General features: G+C 34.8%; 1 protein-coding gene across 10 annotated transcripts in view; it reads left to right on the plus strand.

Annotated features, from left to right (window-relative positions):
• Positions 1-26,601, plus strand: part of BCAS3 (BCAS3 microtubule associated cell migration factor) — a 619,432-nt gene that overhangs the window by 308,211 nt on the left and 284,620 nt on the right. For all 10 annotated transcript variants that reach the window (XM_030295988.1, XM_030295991.1, XM_030295990.1 and 7 more), the window contains 3 exons: positions 7,351-7,475; positions 9,462-9,627; positions 11,549-11,649. In XM_030295988.1, coding sequence (XP_030151848.1) covers positions 7,351-7,475; positions 9,462-9,627; positions 11,549-11,649 — 392 coding nt within the window. The remainder of the gene's footprint in view (positions 1-7,350; positions 7,476-9,461; positions 9,628-11,548; positions 11,650-26,601) is intronic.

A 26,601-nucleotide genomic window follows, 5' to 3' on the forward strand; every position in this document is an offset into this window, starting at 1 on the left:
AAGCTTTGAGTAGTATAGTGATAAAAGCGCCTTATGTATCGTGCTGAACATTTGAAGATAGGATTTATTTTGAAATATAAAGATATTTAAGGTATACTAAAAGTAGTCTATAAATTTGTACTGCATTTTATTTGGTACCAAAGGAATAGGGTCAGTTCTGTTTTGAAGAGTTTAAGTATTTAAGGGCCTACATGATGAAGAAATTTGTGATTCACATAAAAACCCCTAAATAATTTATTATTTTGAGTTATTAGCACCTACTCACTATAACTTATTTATTTACTAAATTTGCATATAATAATGCCTAAAATATAACTGTCAGTCTTAGACACGAGAGTCATAGACAAGAAACAGAGCATATGTAATACTTTCATGTAAAGATGTGAAGTAGAATGAATTTAGAGCCTGGTATATTTAATATTCTGGTTAAAAGGCCTCCAGAATCAGACTGTCCAGGTCCTAAACCCCAGTTCACACACTTACTACCTATATGATCGTGCGTAATTTTCTAAAATCTTCCTGTTTCTTGGTTTCCTTATCTTTTAAGTGGCACATAGTAAGAGATCAGTAAATGTTAGCTGCTTCTACTACTATATTGTTAAAGGGAAAAATACCATTTTTGAAGAGAAGCTTCTTTGAATTAGATCATACTTTTTTTTTTTTTTTGCTTTTAAGAGTTAAGTGAGCCAGAAGGACTGGGGCAATATAAGGTATATCAGTTTTATAAATGTAGTCAGAATACTTGAGAGAGTTTTGCACGTGTGTGTGTGTAGTTCTTGTAACTGTTCCTGGGAATTGTTCATACTGTCCCATTATCCTAGGGAAAAGCCTGCCAATGATTTTTCTCCTGAATAAAAAGAAACTGCCGTAGTTCTTTCAGGTACACTCTAATGTAATGCAAACTAATTTCAGTGTTCATTTGCCACAGGAACATCTGAAAAATTTATTATCATGTAAGAACAGGGTGACAAATCATAAAGACTTCCTCCTTGAAATGCAGCATCAAAATTAGGACACAGATTGTGAAACTATTTTAAAGAAATTCAGGGAATAAGGGCATAAAAATTCCCTGCAAGTCCATCTTCATTCTTTTTGTTAACCAGACTTCATCCCCAAACAAATAAGATACATGGATCTTACTTAGGAGCTTATAGTGAGCAGTTTTTAAATGCTAGATTCAACATATGACAGATTTCCTTTGTAGACTAAACTTAGAATTAGATTCCATCTTAGGATAAATTTCTCATTCTAAGTACAAAGAAAAGAGTTTTAGTATGTTAATAAAGATTGAAGTTTTAGCATGGAAGTAAATAAAGATGGAGTAACAAATGTTGTGTGTTAAATAAGAAAACTCCATTCCTTCACCGGCTTATATGCTCCTCAAATTTAAGCAAAAGCACTTGTCAACCAGAAATGATTTGAGGTTGAAACAAGATTAAAAGAGCCAGATTAAAGAAAGGGATATATGAAATATGGTAGACTTTTAAATCATTGCCTGTCTTTTAGAAGACTGCTTTGTGGTTTGTTTGATGCCATCGTTAGCTCACAAGAAACTCGTTTTTAGTCACTTATACTGGCCTAAAAGATCCTCCTTTAAAATACGTTCCTTCACTAGTGGTGCATGTTTTTCCCATTAAGATCTTAATGAAACCTCAAATTAAGGCAGCAAAATGAATATAAATTTGACAACTTCTAGCTTGTTTATAAGAGCTTCTTTGTTTTAACAGTTTTTGCTGTTTTTCCATGCTATTTAGCATTCAACCGGAGGATGTTTTTATTTACAGTTCCGAAATAAAATGTTATGCCAAACAAATATTTTTATAGTACTTCCAGTTGCAGGTTAACATTTGTGTTTTGGAAGAATATGAAATTTTTATAGTTCCTCTTAAAATGTAATGAACACTTCATACAATTTTTTTTATTACTTTCAAGTTGCAATCTTTGTATTTAGCTAAGATTTTGCTTTTGATAGATCACAGTTTCTGCTAATTCTTCATTCTTTGATAAACTGGTTTGTTTTTATTCATGCAGTTGCAGTGAGTCAGTTTAAAATAATGTCTTTCCTTTTGATAACAAAATAAACTTGTTGGAAAGTTATATAGGTCGTCTTCGACATTTTAGCCATCTTCTACACTCTGGGGATTGTGCATCCTCCAGGATATATGAGTTTGAATGACTGTCTAAAATATTAGAAAAGAATCACACATATAATATTTCTTTAATATAGAAATTTTAAGAGAAATAGTCATTGTGAATTGTTAAAAATGGATTTTGCTTTCAGTATTACAAATAAGTAACAAGTATTTATTGAGCTTCTAATGTACATGTAGTATTATGTTTAAACTGCTGGTATTTTTGAATTGCTTATCACAAGAAAAAATATATACATAGTAGTGTGGACAAAAATAGCCCATTTGGAAATATCCCATACTCATAACCTGTATTTGTATTATATAAGGTTAAGTTAAAGAAGAATTAAAACTTACATATCAAACTATATTTAAATTTTAATTAGTGCTGCCTGAGAATATTCAATTTATATATAAATACTTTATTTAAACTAATCTTGTTCTTCTGAGAATCTTTAAAATATTAGAAATTCATTTTTGAAAGGAAAGATTTACATGGAGGGGAGAATCTTATTTGTTAAGTTTACATGAATCTGTTAGAGCTTTAAGAATAACTTGTGATAGAATAATTTTAGGTATATTATTAATATCTTTATTTGAAATAAAATACTTTCAGTTTCCCTCTTAGTTCTTCTTTTAGAAAAATAAAGTTGAGAGTGAGAGAAAACTTCTAAATTCCTTTTAAAAGTTCAATCACAGTGAAGAATATAAAGAAAGATTTTTCTTCTTATCTACAAAGACACCAAATCACTTGTAATTCTTACAGCAATATTGTGTCCAACATTTAAACTGGAATATCGAGTGTACCCTTATGTTCTAGAAAAGGAAAGAAACGGTGCTTCTATCTCAATTTAGCTCTTTCCATGCTTGTGTCCTTCTAACCAAGGCACAGAACGTCATTGCTGCTTTTCATGCCTTCCGCAGATACTCCGTTTGTGCCCTGTTCTATGGGACATAGTAGATTTATCCAGATGGACATAATTTTTCTGTAATTTTAAAGCAGATATTATTAGTTTGCTTTTTTTTTCCTCTTTGCAGTAGGGTGTGGAGAAACAAAAAAGGCAAGAGAAATTCAATATGTTAATCTGATTGGATTACATAATACAGTAAAAGCCAATGGGTAACTTCAGTAGTCTCTATAAGTATTTTGGAAGATGTCATAGTGTTAATGTCCCTAGAACTTCTGATGGCAGTGAAAATGATTCTCACTTAACAGTTAGATGGTTAAGTCTCTCAAAAAGGAGTGACAAAAAGGTAAACTCCAGAGTTTTAAATTTAGTACCTTATTTGTTTTGGTTTTTTGTTTCTTTGTATGTTTATTTTACTTTTTATTATGTTGTTTTCTGGTATAAAATTTAGCAAATATGATATTCTATGATCATTATTGTGCCCAATATGGTGAAAGTTGAATTCACTTCATTTTTCTTTTACATACTGCACACAAATTAAGCCAAATTCTACTTTTAATTTTTGAACATGTTATTTATGATGGGCTCAGGAGAGTAAAGAGCAAGAGTTCTCAGTAGAAAGGAATCCATCATAAGCTCTATCAGAATGCTTTTTTCTGATTTAAACCATAACCAACACAATTGAATTTCTGGACACCATATACATTGAAATTTTATTTTTTACATCAAGACAATTTAATACGTTGATAAATAAATGAAGGAAGGCCTCCAAACACCCAGAGGTATTCTTCTTAAACTTGCAAATGTTTTGTAATGGGATTTATTAAGTCCTTTTCCCAGAATAAAGGGAGAGGTTGAGAGGAAGAAAGAAAAAAAAAGGTAGTAATGGAATGCTTTCCTAAAACGGTTGGGTCACCAATATAAAGTGAACATGATTTACAAGACTAATACTTTTATCTTTTGTTCCTTCCACGTATGTTTCACTTTTCAGTGTTTTATTTTTCTGCCAACAGAACGTTATTTTGCAATAGAAGTATTCTGGATCGTTTTGGAAAAGTTCATTTCTGCTTCCATCCAAAATTCCTGGTGTTGGTCTTTTTAAAACTTAGGATAAAGAGCAAAGTTAGTCAAAATTAAATTTTCTCCCTTTAGGTAGGAATACTTTATTAATAGTAACCTTTTCTTCAGATTATTTCTCCTTTTAATTTTTCTGAAAGTCTTCTAGACACATGCATATTTTTATGTTGTTTTGTTAAATACCACAGTCATTCCAAATATAGATTGATGATAGAAATGACTTGCTATGAATATATTCACCAAATATGCTCTATCCCCAGTACACAGCACTATACCATGTACAAGGTAGCAAGTTATTCTCAGGGATAAAAACTCTTTTAATCACTTATTTAACACAAACTTTTACTAATATGATTTATTAAGACCCTATCAGAAGAAAAAGAAGAAATAAGGTCTAAAACTTAAAATGATGATTTTTTACATAATTTTAAGCATACTTTTATCATAAGATACTTACTCTCTGCAGCAGATAATGAGTTTGTGTAAGATAATACCATGTTGATGCTTTTTAGTTGTGTGCTCAGATGCTGAGTTATGTGTAATATTATGGAAGCATAAGAAGTTTTAGCTTTTGTCATGGACTGAATAGACAATATGCTAAAAACCACACACAGAATATATTTTTGCATGGCCAAAGATTAAGTTGATATCTTACCATATTTCTACTTTTTATTACTGTGTTGTGAAGGTAACTATCTGGCCTGATAGCAACTATTTTTAAAGTCTGTTCAGTAGGCACATTTTATCTGTACCATAGCCTCTCTTAAGAAGTGTCATGCTGTTCACTTGTATTCTATCTTGTTGCTTACCACATGCTTAAAAACAAAACAAAACAAAACAAAAATAGCATCCAGTAATTTGCAAAGAGCTTTGAATTTGTCCCTGTGAAAGCTTATTTGTACATTGTAGTATTATTGTTCCCTGATGGTGATTCTAGTAAAAACACATAGTCACATAATTGGAAACACCTTTCAACGAAGTATGGAATTTTTTTTTTCTCTCCTCCTCTCTCCAACCTCCCCAAACTCCTAAGGGTTAAAAATGACCAGAGGAACTAAAAGATGCTAGTTATAGCAACTTACTTGCTCAGTGATAGCAGTTCAGTGATGGAAATAAAGGCTTTGAAGGAGAATTTGGACTCTAAGGTATTCCAGCAGAGAGCATCATAACCAGAAGGGATAAGCTGATGTTGGTTACCCAGATGTGGAGGAAAGGTACATGTTTGTTCTGGTGTAGGTCAGGGTGGAGGAGGGGGTGGGCTGGTGTCTTCTTTCCTGTTGGTAGATTATTGTAGTTGTGGCAAATGCAACAAGGAAGTTGTGAAACTGTTTGTAGAACCAGATTCATTTCCTCACAGAAAATTAAAAAAAAAAAAACAAAAAAACATGTCTTTATCCCCTGTCAGTGGAAGTCTGACTGTGACTGGTATTGGTATTTTAGGCACAGGTATGATTTTTATGGGTGATGATGTGAAGTGATTAAGAAATGTAAATGATGGAAAGAAGAGGCCTTTTCATATATGACAATGTGCATTACCATAGATTTGGTACAAAGGGAGAGACCAAAAAGACCAATCACAGTTACCTCTGATCCAAGCTTTTTGCTTTCCCTAGCAGGAAGATGTCAGAGCTGAAGGCTGGGGAAATAAAATATGTGGAAGCCTATTTCAAGTGTCATATGGGCCTGGAAACTGAGATAACCAAAGCACAGTCTGATGTTTTTGAAAATTAGGTTAAGGCTGTGTGCCATATAGAAGACAGTTAACATTGTTGAATACCATAATATGGGAAGGGCTTGTTGAGTACCATAATATGGGAAGGCACTGCCCTGATTGCTTTATGTACTTTTCCTAATATAGCAGTTCTTAAACCTGAACATGCACTGGAATCTCCTGGAGGGCTTGTTTAAAAAAAAAAAAAAAAAAAGATTATTTAAAAAAAAAAACACAGATTATTAGCCCCATCCTCAGAGTTGGGGTGTGGCTTGATGAATATTTGCATACCTAAGAAGTTCTCAGGTGGTACTACTAGCCAGGGAGCATACTTAGAGAACAAATACAATAAAAAAAAACGCTTAAAATAACCGTATGATGTAGGCATTACTATTTGTATTTTACATATTAGTAGTCTGAACTCTAAGAAGTTAAATACCTTAACCAAAATCACCCAGCTAATAAGTGGCAGTATTCAGGTTTCTTCCTGACTCCAAAACCCAATCTTTCTCTACCTAATTATACTTTATTAAAAGATGAAGAGATAGAGGATAGTGAACAAAAGAAGGTAGAAATAATGTTATTTGACATTGGAGACTGACTAGCAGAGTAGGAACATCAGAGCTCTGGTGTCCCAGCTGGGCTGTGATCTTGACCAATTTGCAGCAAGGCTATTTTCTGGTGTATGAATTAGAGAAAACCTTACCATTGTTTATCTGAGGTGGTCAGCAGGATTGTCAGTGAGTTTTGAGGAAGTCTTTGCCAAGTCAAAAGAGTCACAGAAGATGAAAGGTTGATATTAGAAGTTGATGGTATGAAAGCTAAATTGGAGAAAACAAAGAAGAAAGCAAGTACTTTTTTATGGTAGTTACATCAGTTACTTAATGTGTCCTCAAATATGTGAAGAACAGAACAAAAACAGACACATCATTTTCACAGACCCTTGAAGAAAAAAACAACAAATAGGCAGATCAGTGAATATTGCCCTAGAGCACTGGATCTTCCCATTCATTGTCTCACCGTGCATAGCATTGTGGCTGAGACCATTTGCAGGGTTTCATTCTGTATCATCTCGTTATTTTCACACATGGTGTGTGCTTTCAACTGTATCATCTCGTTATTTTCACACATGGTGTGTCAATCCCACATCTTATATATCAAAATGAAATGATAAACTATTTTATTATTGTGAGATGTTTATGTTGATTCTATTGTTCTTTAAAATCTCCAGAAAAATGTTATTCATCTGAAAAGAAATGAGTTGGATTTCACCAGCACATAATTCAAGGAGTTAATTTTTATCATTTTTATAAGTTACTATTCTCATAATACTCTGGAATTTTGAACTAATTTTACTTTTACTGCAGAACGCAATCTCACACTGCCAATTATTACTTAAGGCAAAATGCATGTCCACATTGAAGGGTTTGAACACTTAGGGTAGAATTTTGAAGAAATTATGTCACTGTCTTGAGGTCTGTGATTCCATCATGGTAATTTTCTTACTATCATTTTATTTTTTAAGCAAAGTTAAACCACCTCCACAAATTTCACCCAGCAAATCAATGGGCGGAGAATTTTGCGTGGCTGCAATGTTTGGGACGTCCAGATCGTGGTTTGCAAATAATGCAGGTCTGAAAAGAGAAAAAGGTATGTAGTTTACTGATGCTTAAATTTGCCTTTAGTAAAATTCATAGTGGTTCTCCTTGAATAATCTTGGACCCAGTATTCTCTAAATTCATTTTCCATTCAGTTAGCGTATCCATCCTCAACTACTCAAGCCTCGTGGAGGAGAAAGGCTATCCTCTCACTATAAATGTGAAATAAACTTTTAGCCCATCTGAATGTTTGTATTTTGTTTTGTTGGCCACAGTCTACCAGTGTCTTCAACATTGTTAATTCCATACCATTATACATTTTTTTTTTTCATTACATCTTTGACAAGCTAATTTCATGCCATTGCCTCTGAGGTGTGGAAAGGAAAACCCTTGTTATCCCTGTTTTAGAGACAAAGAGCTTGAGATCAGCGAGTTTAAATGTCTTAGCTGAAAACACCAGTTAGGAGGTGATAGTATCAGAGTTTGAACCCAGGTTTTCTAAAGCTCAGTCTTGACTTTAAAAAACAAACCAAAAACTACCAACAACTTTGTCATGTTATAAATTAAGATAAAAACAGTCTCCCACTCAGAAATAGGAGTCCTCTTTTACAGTAACCATTGCTTCTTTGAATTTATATAGTTTTTTTTTATCCCTACTTCAGTCACCAAGATCAGTACCTAAAATTTATATAATTATAGTTTTAGTGTATTATTCCTTCTTGTGTAGAAGAGTGCCTGCATTCATGGAACAGGTATTTAATGTTGAGTGTTAAGACTTTGTCTTTATTATTTTAGCACTATTAAAGTAGGTCAGAAACTGAGTTGTTAGCGAGGCACTTTTCTGCCGTGTTCCACAGGCTGTATTGTTCTTGGCAAAATGGCTCTGCTTTACACTTAATACTGGCAGTCAGACATCAGCCCTCTCCCTTGTTATCGCCTTTCTGTGACCCTTTCCTTGGAAATAGGATCTCAGGCACAGCAGGTTTCTTGCCTAAGTGGGAAAGGATACAGTAAAGTATGCAGGCCTTCCATTTTCTTATCCCATCTTTATTTTTTTGTTACCTCCTTAGTTTTAATGATGCTATCAAAATGACTTTTTGTTACTAGTTAAAACCCTCCGTGAAACTCGATTTCAAATGCTTCTCCCTTCTGTTCTAATTACCCTTTTAACTTACTACTCCTTTATGTCTGACTGACTGGTCGTTAGCCATTTTCTCAAATCAGCTGTAATTGATTCCTCTGGCATGGAGATAAGGTGACCCACCCAGCATTCATGAGTGATTTTATATGCTCCTAGGTTTATTGTAAAACCCAAGATAGAGGACTAAACCTGTTTTGGTCGTGAGGACATGTGTACTCCTTATAAAGTCATTTGATTAAATCCATATTCAGCACCTGACCTTAAAGTATGAATGGTCTTCATTTACTATAGGGGCCAGTGATCCCATGGAGAGGAAAGAAGAAAGAGGATTTGGGGGGAGGGGGAGGACTTGCATGTTTTTCATTTGTTGATTTTAATCCAAATTTAAAAGACAAAGTTTTCTGAGAGAAAGTAGAGGAGAAGTTAGGCTAATTTAGGCATACAGAGAGCCTCTCATGCAGTTGAGTTAGTACATCCCTTGTAACTAAATACTTAGTCCATACAATGTTCCTTTCCAGTCAGTCCTTCCCTGTCCCACCTGATGTCATTCATTTTTTGTAATGTGGAACAAATTACATTGCAGACAAATACAAAAAACTGAAATATTGTTTCACTGTATTAGAATTTTGGTATATTTTCAACATTCTTGAAATTAATTGCTTAAGATTTAAAAATATTTTGATAGCACAGAGATTCTCATATTCACTAGCATCTACTTCCAAGAGGTAACCTTTAGGCAGGGAGCAGGCACCATGTAAAAAATTTCCTGCTGTATTTTCTCTCAACAGCCTCAGAAAGGTCTCTTTCAGCCTCTGAAAGGTCAGTAACTTATAAAATTTATGCTGTGCTACTTTTATGCCATTATCACACAACCAGGTTCCCTTTTTCTGTTTGTAGATCAGTCCAAACAAGTTGTCGTTGAATCTCTCTACATTATTAGCTGCTATGGGACCTTAGTGGAGCACATGATGGAGCCACGACCACTCAGCACTGCCCCCAAGATTAGTGATGACACCCCACTGGAAGTGATGACATCACCTCGAGCCAGCTGGACTCTGGTTAGGTTAGTACCTCTTTCCATTGTTTTAGTGGCTTTATTGAAGTATAAAATATTAAAAATGTACAGTTTGATAAAGTTGACATATGTATACGTCTGTGAAACTGGCTATAAAATATCCATTGCCCCCAAATGTTTTCTTTTGCCTCTTTGTTGTCTTTCCCTCCTGCCCCTCTTTATCCCAACCTCACCCACCGAACCCCAGGCAATCACCGCTCTCTGCAACTAGAGGTTAGTTTATAATTTCTAGAATTTTATATAAATGGAATCATAGTGTGCGTACTCTTTTTTGTCTTACTGCTTTTCACCCAGCAAAATTATTTTGATCCATCTCTGCTGTTGCATTTATCAGTAATTCCTTTTTTGAGATATAATGTACATACAATCCATTTAAACTGAATTTTCATTAGGTTTCCCTACAGTAGTGTACCCATCACCACAATCAATTTTCATCACCCCCAAAAAGAAACTCTGTACCCATTAGCAGTCACTCCCCACTTTCCCCCAACCCTTCAGCCCTAGACAATCACAATTTACTTTCTCTTTGGATTTCCCCACTATGGACATTCCATATAAATGGAATCATACAAAATGTGACCTTTTACATTTGGCTTTCTTCATTTAGCATAATGTTTTCAAGGTCCATCCATGTTGTAACATGTATCATTCCTCTTTATGGCCAAATAATAGTCCACTGCATGGATATACCACATTTTGTATCCATTTGTTTAAACATTTTGTTTATCCATCAGTTGATGACATTTCCGCTTTTTAGTTGTCATGAATTATGCTGCTAAGAACATTCACATACAAGTTTTTGTGTGATCATATGCTTTCAGTTGTCTTTACTGTATGCCACCTTTTGAATTACTTTGTCCTTGCGTCTTCGTGTTATGTTTTCTAGGACTTGGGTTGTTTTCTGTCTCACAGATAGAGCTTTATGCTTCCTCTGTTTCCATTCTCACGTTCACTGAAAATAGAGAGTACATTGGAACAGCCATTAAGGGGACTGGAAACTAATATAAATAGATTGGAAGGTTTCCTTTTAAAGTGATTCCCCAGGATATAATGGCTAAGCACTGTAGAAATGTTTATTAAGAGTCAGAGTCCTTCTAAAAAGTATGTGATCATTAGAATCTTTATAAGCAAGTATTAAAGAGGGAGAAATAAAATCTAGAATAATACCTGTTCAATTTAGTGTACAGTGTTACAGAAGAGGCAGAAAAAAATTTGTCCTGACAGGTATGGAAGGAAACAGACAAAAATGGATCTGAAAATAAGCCTCTCCTTTTGACATTTAAAATATTCTTATATTGATTTTGGGAGGCTCCAGCATTCTTACTACTACTTTACTGGACTAGATTGATCTGATCAATATCTTATTTATCAAGCTATTTAGGAGCAGGCAGATCTAATTAAAATTACTGCACTATCGTTGAAATAAGTGGCTTATTTTGGAACTCAAATACTAATTAGGTCTGTAATAAGTCAACCATTAATTTAACTGCATGGTGTTTTTTTAAAAACCACTTTACCTGCTTTATTTTATCTTAAAATATACACGTATTCTGAATAGTGAGCTCTAACAGTTGTCCAAAATTAAGTAAAATTAGAACTACTTAGTTGTGACATTTGAATTCTACACTCCCTCTCTGTCCAGTGCTTTGAATGTCTTGTCTATGCTATTAGTAGGTCTTCTGCCATTAAACTAATATCAGCTCTACTTAACTGTATGACTCCCTGCCACCTTTTTATTCTTTTTAAGCAGATGACCTTGTATTTCAGGTTTCAGCATTCCAACAAGTTCGTTTTAATGATTGCAAAGATAGTGTGAGTTTATATCAGTGTCTATAAGTGGTGACAGTGATGGTGATTTACATCCTATCTATTAAGCTTAAATATTAATATTCTTCTGCTGTTTCCTTAGAACTCCTCAATGGAATGAATTGCAACCACCATTTAATGCAAACCACCCTCTGCTCCTCGCTGCCGATGCAGTCCAGTATTATCAGTTCCTGCTTGCTGGCCGTAAGTAGTTCTCATTGTTTTTTATTTTCCATACAGTATTTTGAGATTTCATCTTAAAATGCTGACTTTTAATGCAGCCATGCATATGACCACTGGCCCATAGGCCGTAAACAATCAGATTGAGGCAAATAAGAAATTTAATATAAAAGTAAACCATAAGCTTTAGCACACATTAAGTATGCCTCTATTCATATTACTTGGCCATGAGATATACTCCTGCAATTATATAAGTTCATGGGGGGTATATCTGATGGTCTCCAGAGTTTTTTTTTTTTTAATTAGGATACTAGGATATAATAAACTTCATAAAACTTGGTATCTGTTTCTGACATGAAAAAACAAGCACTTCTCACCGTGAAAGTATCAGCAGGTTTTTCTTTTTGTAGTATTTTACTTGGAACAATGAAGCAATGATTGCAACTCCATGGGGTATTTATTTGTTTACTTTCATATCTAAGCCCAAACATTTATAGAGATTGATCCACGGTCTTTTTTCACGTAAGGGAAAAATGTACAGTGAACTGGAAACAGCGTTTTTTGCAGGGGAGACATAGAAAGACAATTTAGTATTTATTATCCAGTTTATGTTCATAGAATTAAAAATTCTTTACAATTATAACTTAATTTTGTAGAATTGACTGGATCCTTAATTTCACTTGATGGCTATGAGCACTGTACGTTTTTAAGAAACTTCCTAAAGAATCAACATTGACATGCTTTTAATGGAATTTTGTTGTATTGAACTTACTATCTTGCCTGGCCGTTTTATGCAGCATGAAGTAAAATAGTTCTAAAACTATTTTATTTTATGTTTATAATGTGTTACATATTACACTGGAAACAGAAAATTTACTGACTTTCCTTGAAATTTCTGAAACTCCATAATTGTAACAAATAGTTGGCGCCTTGCTCTCTTATAAAATTGAACTCACTGATTCTTCCAGCATGTATTTACTGAGTGACTTCTGTGTGTCAGGCACTTGTGATTTAACATGAAGAATATGTTGCTTCACTAATGCAGGAGACAGGCGTTTAATAAAGAAGTAAAATAAAATGAGATGGGTATATTAGTGAACTGTGAGGGCAATGACTTTAGTTGCCAAAGCCCTCACAGGGGGGTGTGGTAAGTCATTTTCAGGTTCAAGAAGCAGAATATATAAAAGTTGTTAGGTTCTAGGTTATTGAAGCATGTATTTAATTTTTATCATTTGAATTGGGAAAGAAGTGTAATTTGTATAATATCACATGAAAATCAGGAGAACATTTTCTCCCTGCCTCTCAACAGTGGTGAAAATAGTGTTGAATTAAGAAGAGTTGACTCAGAATTAATAATGGTTTTCTTTGTTTTGTTATTCTGATATTTTGTCATTTATTGTGTTCCATAGACAAATAGTAACAAGTCCCAGATATATAAGACAAAGATAGGGGCATAAACCAAATGCAGCTCTGTCCCTTGATTTTTGTGTCCTGGCAAATTAAGCTGATTGACATTACTTGATTTTAACAGCTGTAAACACCTTTGTCTAATTCTTTGAGTTACAGAGATCCCCAGGTGCACAGTTTAAGAACTACCACTATAGGCAGTAGCAAACCACCAAATGTTTTCAAGCGTTGGAATGACACCATCAGAACTGCATTTTAGAAAGATCGCTCTCACAGTGTTGTAATGGGAGGTTCAGAGGAGGGGAGGGGTGTGGAGGCTCGGTGACCCTGGAGCAAGGTGAGATGGCTTTAATTATGTCTGTATTACAGAGAAGACAGGACAAACCTGTGAGATGTTGCAGAGTTGGAATAGAAAAGAATTAGAGATAATTTGTAAGAAAGTAGTCACTGATGATTCTACAGTTTCTAGTTAAAATATGTAATATAAATGCATTTCATGTTAGACCATTCCAGATGGACTAGCTTAGGCCAAGGATAAAGAGGCCCGAGTTCCAGTACCAAACCACCTCTCAATAATTTGATAAGTGTAAAATATTAATAACAACACTTGCTCTTTTTTTTTTTTTAATTTTTTTTTATTTATTTTTGGGACAGAGAGAGACAGAGCATGAACGGGGGAGGGGCAGAGAGAGAGGGAGACACAGAATCGGAAACAGGCTCCAGGCTCCGAGCCATCAGCCCAGAGCCTGACGCGGGGCTCGAACTCACAGACCGCGAGATCGTGACCTGGCTGAAGCCGGACGCTTAACCGACTGCGCCACCCAGGCGCCCCAACACTTGCTCTTAATAAAGATGTTATTATGGTCAATGAAGGGATGCTGAAGTTCTGTAAAAACTGTAAAACAGTTTAAGCATCACTCTTTATCTTTGTTTCTTGTCTCAAAAGTACTGAATTCCAAATAATAGACTTCAGAGAGTTAATAATGAAATACCTATGCTGACTATGCGATACTGGCCATGTTGTAATATCTGTTTTCCAAATGGCGAATATAATTAATTTGTTTTCTCTGATTTTGTGAAATGTCACTGTAGATATAATTTAATAGGGTATAAAAACACCTAGGAGATAAGTATTTTTGTAATAATTATTATACTACTTCTTTACACTGATGGTAGTGACACAGAATTAGCCTGATTTTAAAGTCCTGTTTTCTTACACAAAGAAAGTCTGTTTGATTGAGAGTCCTTGGACATGCCCGTGTATTACAGGACTGAAGCAATTAAATATGCAAAAGATGGACATCGGCGTCAGAGGAATAAAAGCCTGAAATAACAATTGGTAAAAGCAATGCTGGAGCCAGTTTAGAGAGAATGTCTTTACCTGCCCATCTGTTGGCTCCTTTATGCAAGTTAGAGCCTCATTAAGAAGACATTCTTATTACCCTCTTGCTTTCTCTCCAATTCCTCTTACTGAAACTATTTGAGAAGATGTTGTGACCTCTTAAAACACAAGGATACCATACCTGATGCTGGGAAGCTTTTGTTTTACCTAACCATATTGGAAATTACCTGTTATTTGCCAACTTGAAAAATTGATAAATATATTACTCAAAGTATTTTCAGATATAACCATTTGGAGGAAAACTCTACTGCAAACGTCTCAGATGTTACACGCATTTTCTTTGTTGTATTTGGATCTGTGAATCAAGTGAAGCAGACTTGTACAAACTCCGGAAATTATAATAATAGTAGACAAAGTATGATGTAAATGGAAATGGGAAAGAGACTTTGTCTCAGGGAGAAGAGAGTAGGAGAGCAGGATGTTTAGCAAGGAATCCCCACTCCCCTTCCAGCCCTGTAATCATAATAAGTACACTGCTAGTTGATAAACAAAGTTCTGCATATGTGGCAAAAGGGTGACTGATGGGGGAGGAGAAAAGAAACTTGCCTGAAACACTAAAGACTTCTCACCTAACATTGAACTGAAGGAAGCAAAACCTCCAAATGTTGTGTTCTTAACTGTAAGTCACATTTCCCACCTGTATTAATTGAATGGGAATGATGCAAAATTGAGGCATTTTGGTCTATCAGAAATTGAATCATACTAGAATGCTCCTTACTCTACAGAGGTGGAGATGTCTTCTTTGTTATTAGGTTGAACCATAGGAAATTACCATTTTGAGTAAGTAAAACAGAAGTCAAATATCAGCAAATTCAAATTGTTTGAGTACATCGATTAATTTAAATGTGTGAAATGAATGTACAGTTGGTAATCTAATCTTGCTGTATGGCTCAGTAAAGGTAAAAGTCAAGAATCTAATATGAAAAAAATGTTTTGCTTTGGTCATAAGAAATCTTGGGAACAGTTTATAAAAAGATTATAGCAGAGGAAATTAGTAATTTTTGTGTTAACACAAAAAAAATTTTCTCCCTTCAAAAAAATTGCATACTGTAATTACCTTTTCTGAAATAAGCACTTTATTTCAGTGCATTACTTTGCCAAAAACAAAGATAAGCATTAGAAGAGACTAACAAATATCATTTTGCTTTGAATATGACCCCAAAATAGACAATAGCTTTTTCTTTAGTCTGCTTCAGTGCTTCCCAAATTATAAATTAAAGATAGGATTTACTGAGTTGATTTGGGAAAGTTTTATTTAGGGGAAAAATAATGTTTCCTCCTTTTCTTTCAGGTAATTTGGCAGCAGCAGTATTTTTAAGTTGCTGACATTAACTAGCTTTATTGGGGGGAGGTCAGACTTTGAACTTCTTTCTGAGATAATCCATGGGTATGTGAGAAGTTCCTCTGTAAACTTATTGAATTTTCCTGGTTAAATGGGAACAGGAGATCATTCAACAGAAACATAGCCTTGATACACAATAGAAAGGTAACTGGGATCCATAGAATCTCTCTCTGTTTTATTTGGGATATAATTGTTTTCCTCTACCTTTACAAGCATTATAGGAAAGGTGGAGAGAACTTTTGACACCATATGGAAAGGAATGAGAAACACAGAAAATGGTTAAAACATATATACTTTAGATATATATGTTTCAATTGGATTTAAAATTTTATGTGTGTGAAAATAATGTTTTTATTGGGTATTTCTCAAAGTTCCATTTGGGTTGTACCATTCTTCCTGAAACAACAACAAAAACCAGAATATATAAAACAACTGTTTTCAAGTTACTGGATACCAGGTATTGAAAGACAGTGGTTCCTGGGGTGCCTGGGTGGCTCAGTCGGTTAAGCGTCCAACTTCGGCTCAGGTCATGATCTCACGGTTCGTGAGTTTGAGCCCTGCATCGGGCTCTGTGCTAACAGCTCAGAGCCTGGAACTTGTTTCAGATTCTCTGTCTCCTTCTCTCTCTGCCCCTGCTCTGCTCACACTCTGTCTCTGTCTCTCAAAAAGTGAATAAACATTTTAAAAAGAGAAAGACAGTGGTTCCTGAGAGATGGGAAACAAACGAGGCAAGCCTTACAACTGCCTCCATTTATTGCCTTGAAAGAGTTTCTGGGCTGTGCTGCAGTGAGGGGGGGCAAGGGGGGATCCAAGTGGAATACAGAGAGAGGACACAGAGCTGAGAGTCCAGTAAGACCAAGGAAGAGCATCTACCAGCAAAGTATTATGAGCTATTATCATAAATAAAGTTTACCTGTAACAGCCATACCATTTCATTTATATGTTGTCTCTGGCCACCTAAAAATTATAACCAGAAAGTTGAGTAATAATGACCCACAAAACACTACCTATTTACTGTTTGCTAACTCCTAACTAGAATTTTCTGGATTAAGCCATCAGAGAGAATGGATCTGCACAGAATGTGAACTCTGAACATCTGCAGAGGGTCCTTCTCTAGTATTCTGCACAGTACTGGTGGTTGTAGGAAACCACCAGAAGCCAAGGAAACAACCACCAGAGAGTCCTAGAGCTCACACAGGGTCAGGAATAGTGACTCTAAAAGAGTGATTGCAACTGTGTTCCATATGTTTGAAAAGTTAAGCAGAGACATGGGAAATTTTAAAGATTCAAGTCAAAGTTCTAGATAAGAAAGCCTACATGTGAAAGTTGTACTGGATAAGATTGAAGATAAATTAGAAATAATGGAAGAAAATTCTAGTGAACTTGAAGATAGACCAAGACAAATTGTCCAAAATGAAACACAGTAAAAACAGTATTTTAAACAGTTTCACTGAGCTGTAGGATAACCTGCACTTGAAAGCAGAGTCCCTGATGGAGGGGTTGTATGACAAGAGAAATAGTCAAAAAATGTCCAGATCTGATATAAATTATAAATTCACAGATCTGAGAAGGTCAATAAATCTCAAGCACAAGAATCTTGAAGAAAACCGTACCAAAAAGTACATTATAATCAAATTGCTCAAAATCATTTAGAAAGAGAAAAGTCTAAAAGCAGCTGAAGAAAAAAAAAAGATGTTACATACCTAGACAAAAATGATAAGAATGGCAGATTTAAGTACTGAAAGGAAACAACTGTTAACCTAGAATTCTGTCCCCCTTCCCCAAAAAAATCCTTCAAAAGGAAGGCAAAATAAACATATTTTTCAGATATACAAAAAATTTAAAAAATGATCAGCCATAGATGTGTTCTGTATGGAATGTTAAAGGAAGTTGCAGAAGAAAAATGATACTAGATGGAAAGGAGTGAAGAACACTGAATATGGTTAAAACACAAAATATGCAGGGTTTTGGGGTAATGATTTCTGTCTCTTTAAAATTTACTGTTAACCCCAAAATAGTATCAATGTATTGTAGTCTTTAAAATACACACACACATAATGTATTGTAGTCTTTGTGTGTGTGTGTGTGTGTGTGTGTGTGTGTGTGTGTGTGTGTAAATGTATGACAACAGTAGCATTGAGGCCAGGAGTGTGGGAAATGGAGCTATTCTAAGGCTTTTATAGCATATTTGAGTGGTATAATATCACTTGAAAGCAAACTTTGATGTATATAATTAAATTTATATAATGTATATAATGAAATGCATGTGATGTATATAATGAAACCAAAAGCAACCTACACCAAGAAAGAAAATAAAAGGAAATAAAGGAAATAAAAATAGATAAGCACGATGATGTAACCCTAAAGCATATCAGTACTTATATGAGTTATAAATGGTCTAAATGTTGTAATAAAAAATCAGTTTTTAAAATTGGATAAAAAAATAAGCCCCAACTATATTCTGCTTAGGAGAAACATACTTGAAACCCTGAGTTACTACATTAATATCAGACTACATGAAATACTTCATCCAACAAAGTATGATACACATTCTTTTCAAGTGCACAGCAATGATCAGGATAGACCATATTCTGAGCCATTAAACAAGTCTCAATAAATTGAAAAACTTTCAAGTCATACAAAGTATATATTCTCTGATCACAATAGAATTAAATAAGAAATGAATAACAGATCTCTGGAAAATCCAGAAATATTTGGAAACTAAACAACATACTTCAAAATAATACATGGTTCAAAGAGGAAATCAAAAGGGAAATTAGAAATTATTTTAAACTGAATGAAAATTACAACAGAAAAGATCCATATCTTAGAATACTATTCAAGAAAAAAAAAGTGGATTGAAGTGTAAATATATGCAACAAATTGGCTGAATCTCGAGGACATTATGCCAAGTGAGAAAGCCAGTCTCAGAAGTTTGCTTACTACAGATCTTAAAAGCACCAAGAGAAAAAAAAGAATTCATTTATATAACGTTCTCAAAATGACAGAATTCTAGAAATGAATAACAGATTAGTGTTGACCAGGCCTTAGAGACAAAATAGAAGGGAAGATATTGAACATGACTGTAAAGGGTTAGGTCGATCTTTGTAGTGATGGCATAGCTCTGTATCTTGATTGTAATAGAGGTCACACAAATTAACACATGGCAGAATTTGATAGAACTCTACACAAACATATACATACCCTTACACAAAATGAGTGTATGTAAAACTGAATATACAAAACTCATGAAATCTGCATAAGGTCTGTGGATTGTACCAATAGCAATTTACTGGTTTTGAAACTAGCTGAAGGCTATACAGAAGACTACTCTATACTATTTTGCAGCTTCTCATGAATCTATAATCATTTCAAAATAAACACTTTAAAGAAAAATAGAAAAAAATGCATGGGGTGGCACTACCTCAGTTTTCAAGAGCAAATTTATAGGACTAAATAATGCCTAATGTTATGAAAGAGAAAGTTCTGAAAGCAATGGCCTCAGCTTCCACATTCAGAAACTAGAAAAAGTAGAATAAATTGAGGCAAAAGAAAGAACATGATGAAGATCAGAATGGAAATCAGTGAAATAGAAAACAAAAACAGTAGAAGAAATAGAAAATATAGAAAAAAACAGGAAAAATCAATTAAACTATGATGTCATGGGGTGGTTTTCTTCTGCTTGGGGTTTATGAGATTCTTGGATTTGGGAATTTATAGTTTTTGTGAAATTTGAACACTTTTATGGAATTACATGTTCAAATATTTTTTTCTGTCACTTCCCTTCTCTCCTTTTGTGACTCCAGTTATATGTATGTTGACCACCTGATATTTTCCCAGCTTACTAAATTTTTTTCATTTTTAAAAATTCTTTCTTTTTCTCTCTGATTTCGTATAGTATTCTACCTCTTTTAAAAAGTTTATTTTGAGAGAGTGTGTACATGCATGCTGGCAGGGGGTAAGGCAGAGAGAGAGTGAGAGAGAATCCCAAGCAGGCTCCACACCACCAGTGCAGAGCCCAACACAGGACTTGATCTCACAAACCATGAGATCATGACCTGAGACAAAATGAAGAGTTGGACATTCAACTGACTAAGCTACCCAGGTGCCCCTCTACATATTTAAATACATTAGGTCTTCTACTCTACTTGGCCTAATCTGCTGTTAATTTCATTCAACATATTTTTAAAATTTCAGGTATCATATTTTTCATCACTGGTAGTCCCATTTGGATCTTTTTTATATCTTTCATTTCTTTCCTCATCATGTATGTGTTTGAACATATGGAACATTTGTTTTATAATAGCTCTTCTAGAATCTCAGGGTTCTATTTCCTTTTACCACTATGGTGTTTCTTGGAGGTTTTTCTATTGATTGATTGTTCTCCTAGGTCTGGGGTGTGTTTTCTTGCTTCTTTATATCCCTAATGATTTTTGATAAGATGCTGGGCATCTTCAGTTTCATGTTGTTAAGTGGTGGATTGTTCTTTACTCCTAGGATGCATTCATATTACTTGTAATAAATGTGATTCTTTCTATGCCTATTCTTAAGCTTTATTATGGAGGGTTCCAAATTGCCTTTTGCTTAGGCCTAATTTAGTTATTTTAGGAGATAATGAAAATCAAGTCTCTCTTATGTGGCCAGTAGTGGTAATGTATGATCATAATTATTTTTTAAGCTTCAGTTGCTTGAAACCTGTGTATTATCTTAATTATTATCTTGCATTACACCACTTCTGCAGTTTTACTTCTGACTCTTTTTACTTTTTGCCTCTAACATAAACGCAAATAAGAAAGATATATGTGAGTGACTATAACACATTGTGATAAGTGCTATGTTGATAGCATGAATTAATTGGTACAAAAGTTCAAAGAAGAAAGAAGTTAGTTATTAGTGGGGCTGGAGAGAAGTGGCTGAGGAGGTTAAATCTCTAGTATTTAGAACTATGTAAGGTGACTGAAGAAAAGTGAGGAGGAAAGGATGACTGGCTTGGGCAATAGCTTATGCCATTCATTGCGACATTAACCGAACTATGTTGTCTAGAGTAGGAAAGAGAATTGGTGATTGCATTGTGGCTTCTGTATTGATTGGTACCTGTGGTAATGTTCAGTAGGCTTTTAGAAATAACCCCAAAACTTCCATATGTGTGTTTACAGGTTGCAGCTCCCTTCTGAGTTTTGTTTTGTTTCTTTGTTTTTTTTTTTTTTGGTGGGTTTTTTTTTTGGATGTAATTGGTAATGCAGGTACACTTTCTATGAAATAATCTTATCCCAGCAAGAGTGTAGAAAGAAGCAGTAAGGTTGCATTGTGATTCTCTAGACAGTACAACAGGTAAGAAGGTGGTATTCACTCTAAAAATCACTCTAAAAGCTCCAACTGGAACATTACTTTCAAGGAATAGTGTTGCTTTGACAGAAATCTTAGTTTATTATTATACTAAAGAGAACTAGTTCTGAGTTTCTTTTGAATAGCTAGGCTCTCTCTTGGTATGTATGGTTTCAAAACATGTTATTGCTTTACTAATCTCTTACACTTCAGTAGCACTTTTATTTTAGTCTTTATATATAATGAAGGAGATAGTACCTGAAAATAGTATTGAGATTTATGTTACATATAAAAGTATAAAAATCACAAGTCAACAGTGTATTTAAGATTAGAATCTAGAGATCTGATTCCCAACAGATTTTGTACTACTGTCCTACCAGCTATAACCATGAAAATAGAAATAGCAAATATTTTCCCTTGTAATATAAAGTCATACTTTTGACTTCAGAATGAAGTTATTTTAGAATTTTACTATCCTATTGTTTTATTGGTTTTACAATACAGTGGTGATATATTTTGAACATATTGATACAAAAAGGAAAAAAATCACTGGTCTTATCTCCTATGGTCATTGTCAGTGCCTCGGAAAAGCAATTAAATATGCAGTGCTTTTCTGAGCTGCTGTCTTTTGAATGTGACATCGGATTTAACTTAACATCCTGGATTGCATTGCTGCTGTGGTATGTACCAAGTATGATGGAGGTACTCAACAATATTTCCTTGCATTGTCCATAATAAATATTTGCCCAAGAGTGGGTAGGGTGGAAGGGGAAGAAAGAAATGTTTTTCTCTTGTAGAGGAAACTTGTAATGTAGGACTTATTTAAAGAGTATTTATAGTCTATTGTTGGTCCTTGGGTGTGTCATACTGCTCTATCCAGGTCTGAATATCTGAGGTAGTTAAGAAACCACTTCAGACTGAATTGTATTCGATGATTTCTCTTATTTGTACTTAATTTTATCAACTTGACATGTCCTTCCATAGATAATTTTAGTGAGATGAGTGTTTTTCTTCAAGAGACCTCAAGATTAATATATCTTGACCCCGAATTTAGCCATATATATGTTGTATAACTTGGGGAACACTATGAAATTAAATACCTTTTCTTCAATGTAAAGATGTTGAATAGTTCAAGGAAACTGCCATCAACAATCTGCAAACTTGATAAATTATGGATTGAATAGTTTAGATTAGATTACCCTTTTTCCTTCTTCTTTCTCTTTGTGTCTCTGGGAGATATACTTCTTATTGATACCCATATCTTTATGTAGAGCTTCACATTTATGGAATAGTTCCTTGGGTTTTTCTGTCACTGCTGATTTATTGTCGAGATGTTTCAACCAGAAGCCCTGTTTGTTACGATGTAATGACCTATATACTCCATTCTGAAGTGAACCTTAGCATTCCTGTCATTTGCTTGAGCATTTACCATTTGGGGAAAAAAATAGTTTACATGTCAGTCCACCTTCCTGTCTTAATTGTCCTTAAATTTGAAACGAAACAAAAGGAAAGTTTTTTTTTTTAAAGGGCTGTTTTGTATTTTTATTTTTTGTTGTTAATTTTTTTAATGTTTATTTATTTTTGAAGAAGAGAGACACAGCATGAGTGGGGAGGGGCAGAGGGAGAGGGAGACACAGAATCCCAAGCAGGTTCCAGGCTCTGAGCTGTCAGCACAGAGCCCAACACGGGGCTTGAACTCACAAGCTGTAGATCATGACCTGAGCTGAAGTCGGATGCTTAACTGACTGAGCCACCCAGATGCCCCCCTTGTTTTGTATTTTTAAATGTCCTTATTTTACAGAATTGTAAGTGATACTAGTATCTTAATGTTTGTTAGGTTGTTTTATGACTTCCTTTTTTCAGGTACAGTTTAGAGTATACATTCCTTTTCATTGACACTATTACTATTTATTATCAGTGGATTGGTAGATTTGACTAGGATAGGACACTGATTCTGATTGGTTAAAGAAAAATAATTTGTAGATTACAAAGCCTCTAGTCCATGAGTACCTTGGCTTCTGATGTCATTTATACTATCCCACCTGAGTTTAAGATTCATATATTCAGACCCTGATATCCCTGAATGTTCATTTTGTCAGTTGATTAGTGGGAATATAGGGTGGAGGGTATGGGGATATTTGTTTACTTCTTTTCTTCAAAAAGAAGGAGCTAGAGCAGAATGATCTGTGTCTGCTTACCTGCGATAATGTAATGGGTTGATATTGGCAGGAGCTTGTGGTTTGATGTGCCATCACTTCCATCAGTAAGGTTAATTGCTAACAAATGACTAAATGGGAATTTAGGGGGAATGCTACAGCTGTCTGCTATGTTAGTGGTAACAGGAGTTCTGGCGCCATTTCAGGGTCGCTATTTGTGTCTGTCTATCAGAGTTAGAATACAGTTGTTTCTCTCAGTTTCAGCCTTCTCTATAGAATTTCTGTCAATTGTTTGACTCCATTAAGTGTGGAGAGGAAATAAAAGCTTGAATGACCAATCCACCAGGGGCTATGGATAGACCCTTTCTTTGTCCATACCCAGAGCACTGCATTAGGTCTCATTATCCATTTATAATAAGTGACCTTTGCCCCCTGGGTCATTGAAAAATATTCAGTGTGCTTTTCTGACACATAGGGCACCTTTCTCAGCAGACACATGCAACAATGGGACGTCTGGTAGTCTGGAGGACCAATACACATTTTAGGTTTTAAAATACACAGCCTTGTGCCAAGTCACTTTGGCAATTTTTTTTCTCTTTGCTCTTTCATGGTTCATAAATGGGTTAAGGGGATTCTAATGTCTGGAAGATAAGTGTAGTTTTCCTTTTTTTTCTTGTAATTCAAAAAAAATTGTTGCCATATTTTTCAGTTTTGTTCTCTAGAAGGGGTTTGCCTTCATCTCTACTCTTGTATTTTCTGATAGAGAAATATAGAGATTTGGATGTAGTGCATGGAGAGAGCTATCATATTCGGAAACTATTTGCCAAATATACCCAGGTGCTCTGGAAGTTATCTGTGACATACTAAAAACCTGTCTTCTAGTCCTCTGCTTTGCCCAAACTGGTAGTGGTTAAATCTCCCAGTTGAAAAGTTTGAGAAAGGATTTGACCCTTTCTTGGTTACTATAGTCCAGATTTCTTCTGTGATATGAACTTGGACCCCGGACCAGAAATCCTTGCACATCTAGTTGTTCTATCTCTGGCTCCTAGTACATAGATAGACCTGGAAAAAGATGGAGATAGCATAGTAATTAGCAGATGAAATATATTTACAAAGCAAAAAAACTGTCACGTCCAGAGCTTCACACCGTGTAAAGTGAAGCTTGACTACCAGTAACTAACTGTGTGGCCTTAGTACACTGTGTGTGTTAAGTACTGGTGAGTTCTTGCCTGAAGAATGTTAGGGTAGGGAAAATAAAAGATTGAGACTACTTCCTTAGCAATTCATATGCAGAAAATTTTAGAATAGGGGAAAATGTTTATAGAAGTACTTTTTAAGTTTAAGATGCATGCATTTCCTTAGTAAAGCCTTGTTCCTCTCTTAGAAGCCTACTTATTTTGTGTTTAGTGTCACATGTATTGGCTTGCTAACTTTACTAAAAACATATGAGACACACAGGGATTGAGAGAAACCCAGCTGATTACAAGGAATCAGCCACATTGTCCAGTGGAACCCAGGTATCTTTATTCCGGCAAAGTAGTTTTCCTGTTAAGTGATATGCTATGGCATGCTCTCAGATATTGGGACATAGAGGTGTTATCTCCCAAGAATAACCTGTGAGACCCAGTACAGATTTTTCTTTCCAAACCAGTTATAGAAAACCACTTATGGTTGACCATTGAACAACATGGGTTTGAACTGCATGGGTCTACTTATACGTGAATTTTTTTATAGCAGTACTGTAAATTTATTTTTTCTTCCTTATTATTTTCTTAATAACATTTTCTTTTTTTCTAGCTTACTTTATTGTTTATTGGTATGACTTCCGGTCAATAGTAGGCAATTAGCAGTAAGTTTTGGGAGAGTCAAAAGTTATATGTGGATTTTTGACTGTGGGGAGTTTGGCACCCCTAGCCCCTGCTTTGTTTAAAGGTCAACTGTAGTTGTCAGAACTCTCTCCATGACAAGAATTAATATATTAACCGGATTATAGCACCATTTGACAAATTGCTTACTAAATACATCAAAATTGATTGGACATTCTGTATTTGAATTGACAAATGGCTGCATTAAGAGAAGGAGGGAAATCCATTAATTATAGCTGCTCTCAACCATAGGAAATATAATCACATAAATATGGATTTTGTTAAAACAAAAATCTCTGCTTTATGGTAGTGTTGCTTATGTGTGTATCTACACTTCTTTGCCATTAATAAAAGGGCTGCTCTTACCCACTGTCCTTTAACTGAGACAAAAATAATAATTTCTGCTGTGTTATAGGTCTCAGGCTCTACTGACTGTAAAATAGTTTTTAGTTATTACTCCAAGAAAGTGGAAAATACTGGGCAGCCTCTGTAGTTGAGCCTTTCTGCTCAGTTCTTGATTATATCTCTATTTGTCCATCTTGCATGTGTGTTCTCGCTTAAGTCAAAGCTTTACTTTAGCTTTGATGTTGTATAGGCTTTTTATCATCACTGAATTTCTCCTTTTTAGAAAAAAATTTTTCGCATGATCTGTCTTACTAAAGGTAACCATCCAGTGACCGAGGCATAAGGGAGGTGGGTGAATGCCATAGATTGTCTCTTTCCAGTTTGAATCTGTTCTCCTTATTGTTGTCATATGACAGGAGGCATTTTGCCATGTGATTTTGTGGAACTTGGTGGAGAGACAAGAAACACTGAATTGCCTTCATTGCTTTTATACCATTGGTTTCTTTGCCTTTTCTACTATGCTCTCTTTGTATTTTATGACCACATGAAGAACATCAGAATCACTCTTATAGGATGTCAAGTCTGGGTCAGACTGAGATTTATAAGGAGTATTTTGAGGCTAGTGGTTATTTTTGTTTTTTGTTTCTTTGTTTGTTTGTTTGTTTTCTTCCTCTTGGGCACTTTGCTGCCTTCCAACGCTATATTCCAGGTGCCAGTGGTCCTTCCATGGCTATGTCAGTTGGCTTTTAAGTATAAGACCAATTCAATATTTTCTAACATGAAGTCTTCTAATTCCTCAAGGGTATTATAGAGAATGTAGAGTTGTGGCCCAAAGTACTTTCTTTGTTTCTGTCACTACATGTAAAGCTCCCTTGAATGTCTGTAACTTCCTTGTGTTGTGAACTTCTGGTCAAGGTAATTTTTCTCCATTGTTTGATAGCATTATATGGTAACTCAGATCAGGATACATAGATGTTTATTAAGATGATAAAATGATTACATTAAATTAAGGAGACATGGAACACAGACATCATGGAGACTAAATCAATGAACAGTTGATATTTGAGGATAAACATCTTTTATATGTTTATATGAAAATTTTATTTTAAAATAAAGAACCTATTAGGTAAAGCC

Source organism: Lynx canadensis, chromosome E1 (genome assembly GCF_007474595.2).
Source record: "Lynx canadensis isolate LIC74 chromosome E1, mLynCan4.pri.v2, whole genome shotgun sequence".
Taxonomy (NCBI): domain Eukaryota; kingdom Metazoa; phylum Chordata; class Mammalia; order Carnivora; family Felidae; genus Lynx; species Lynx canadensis.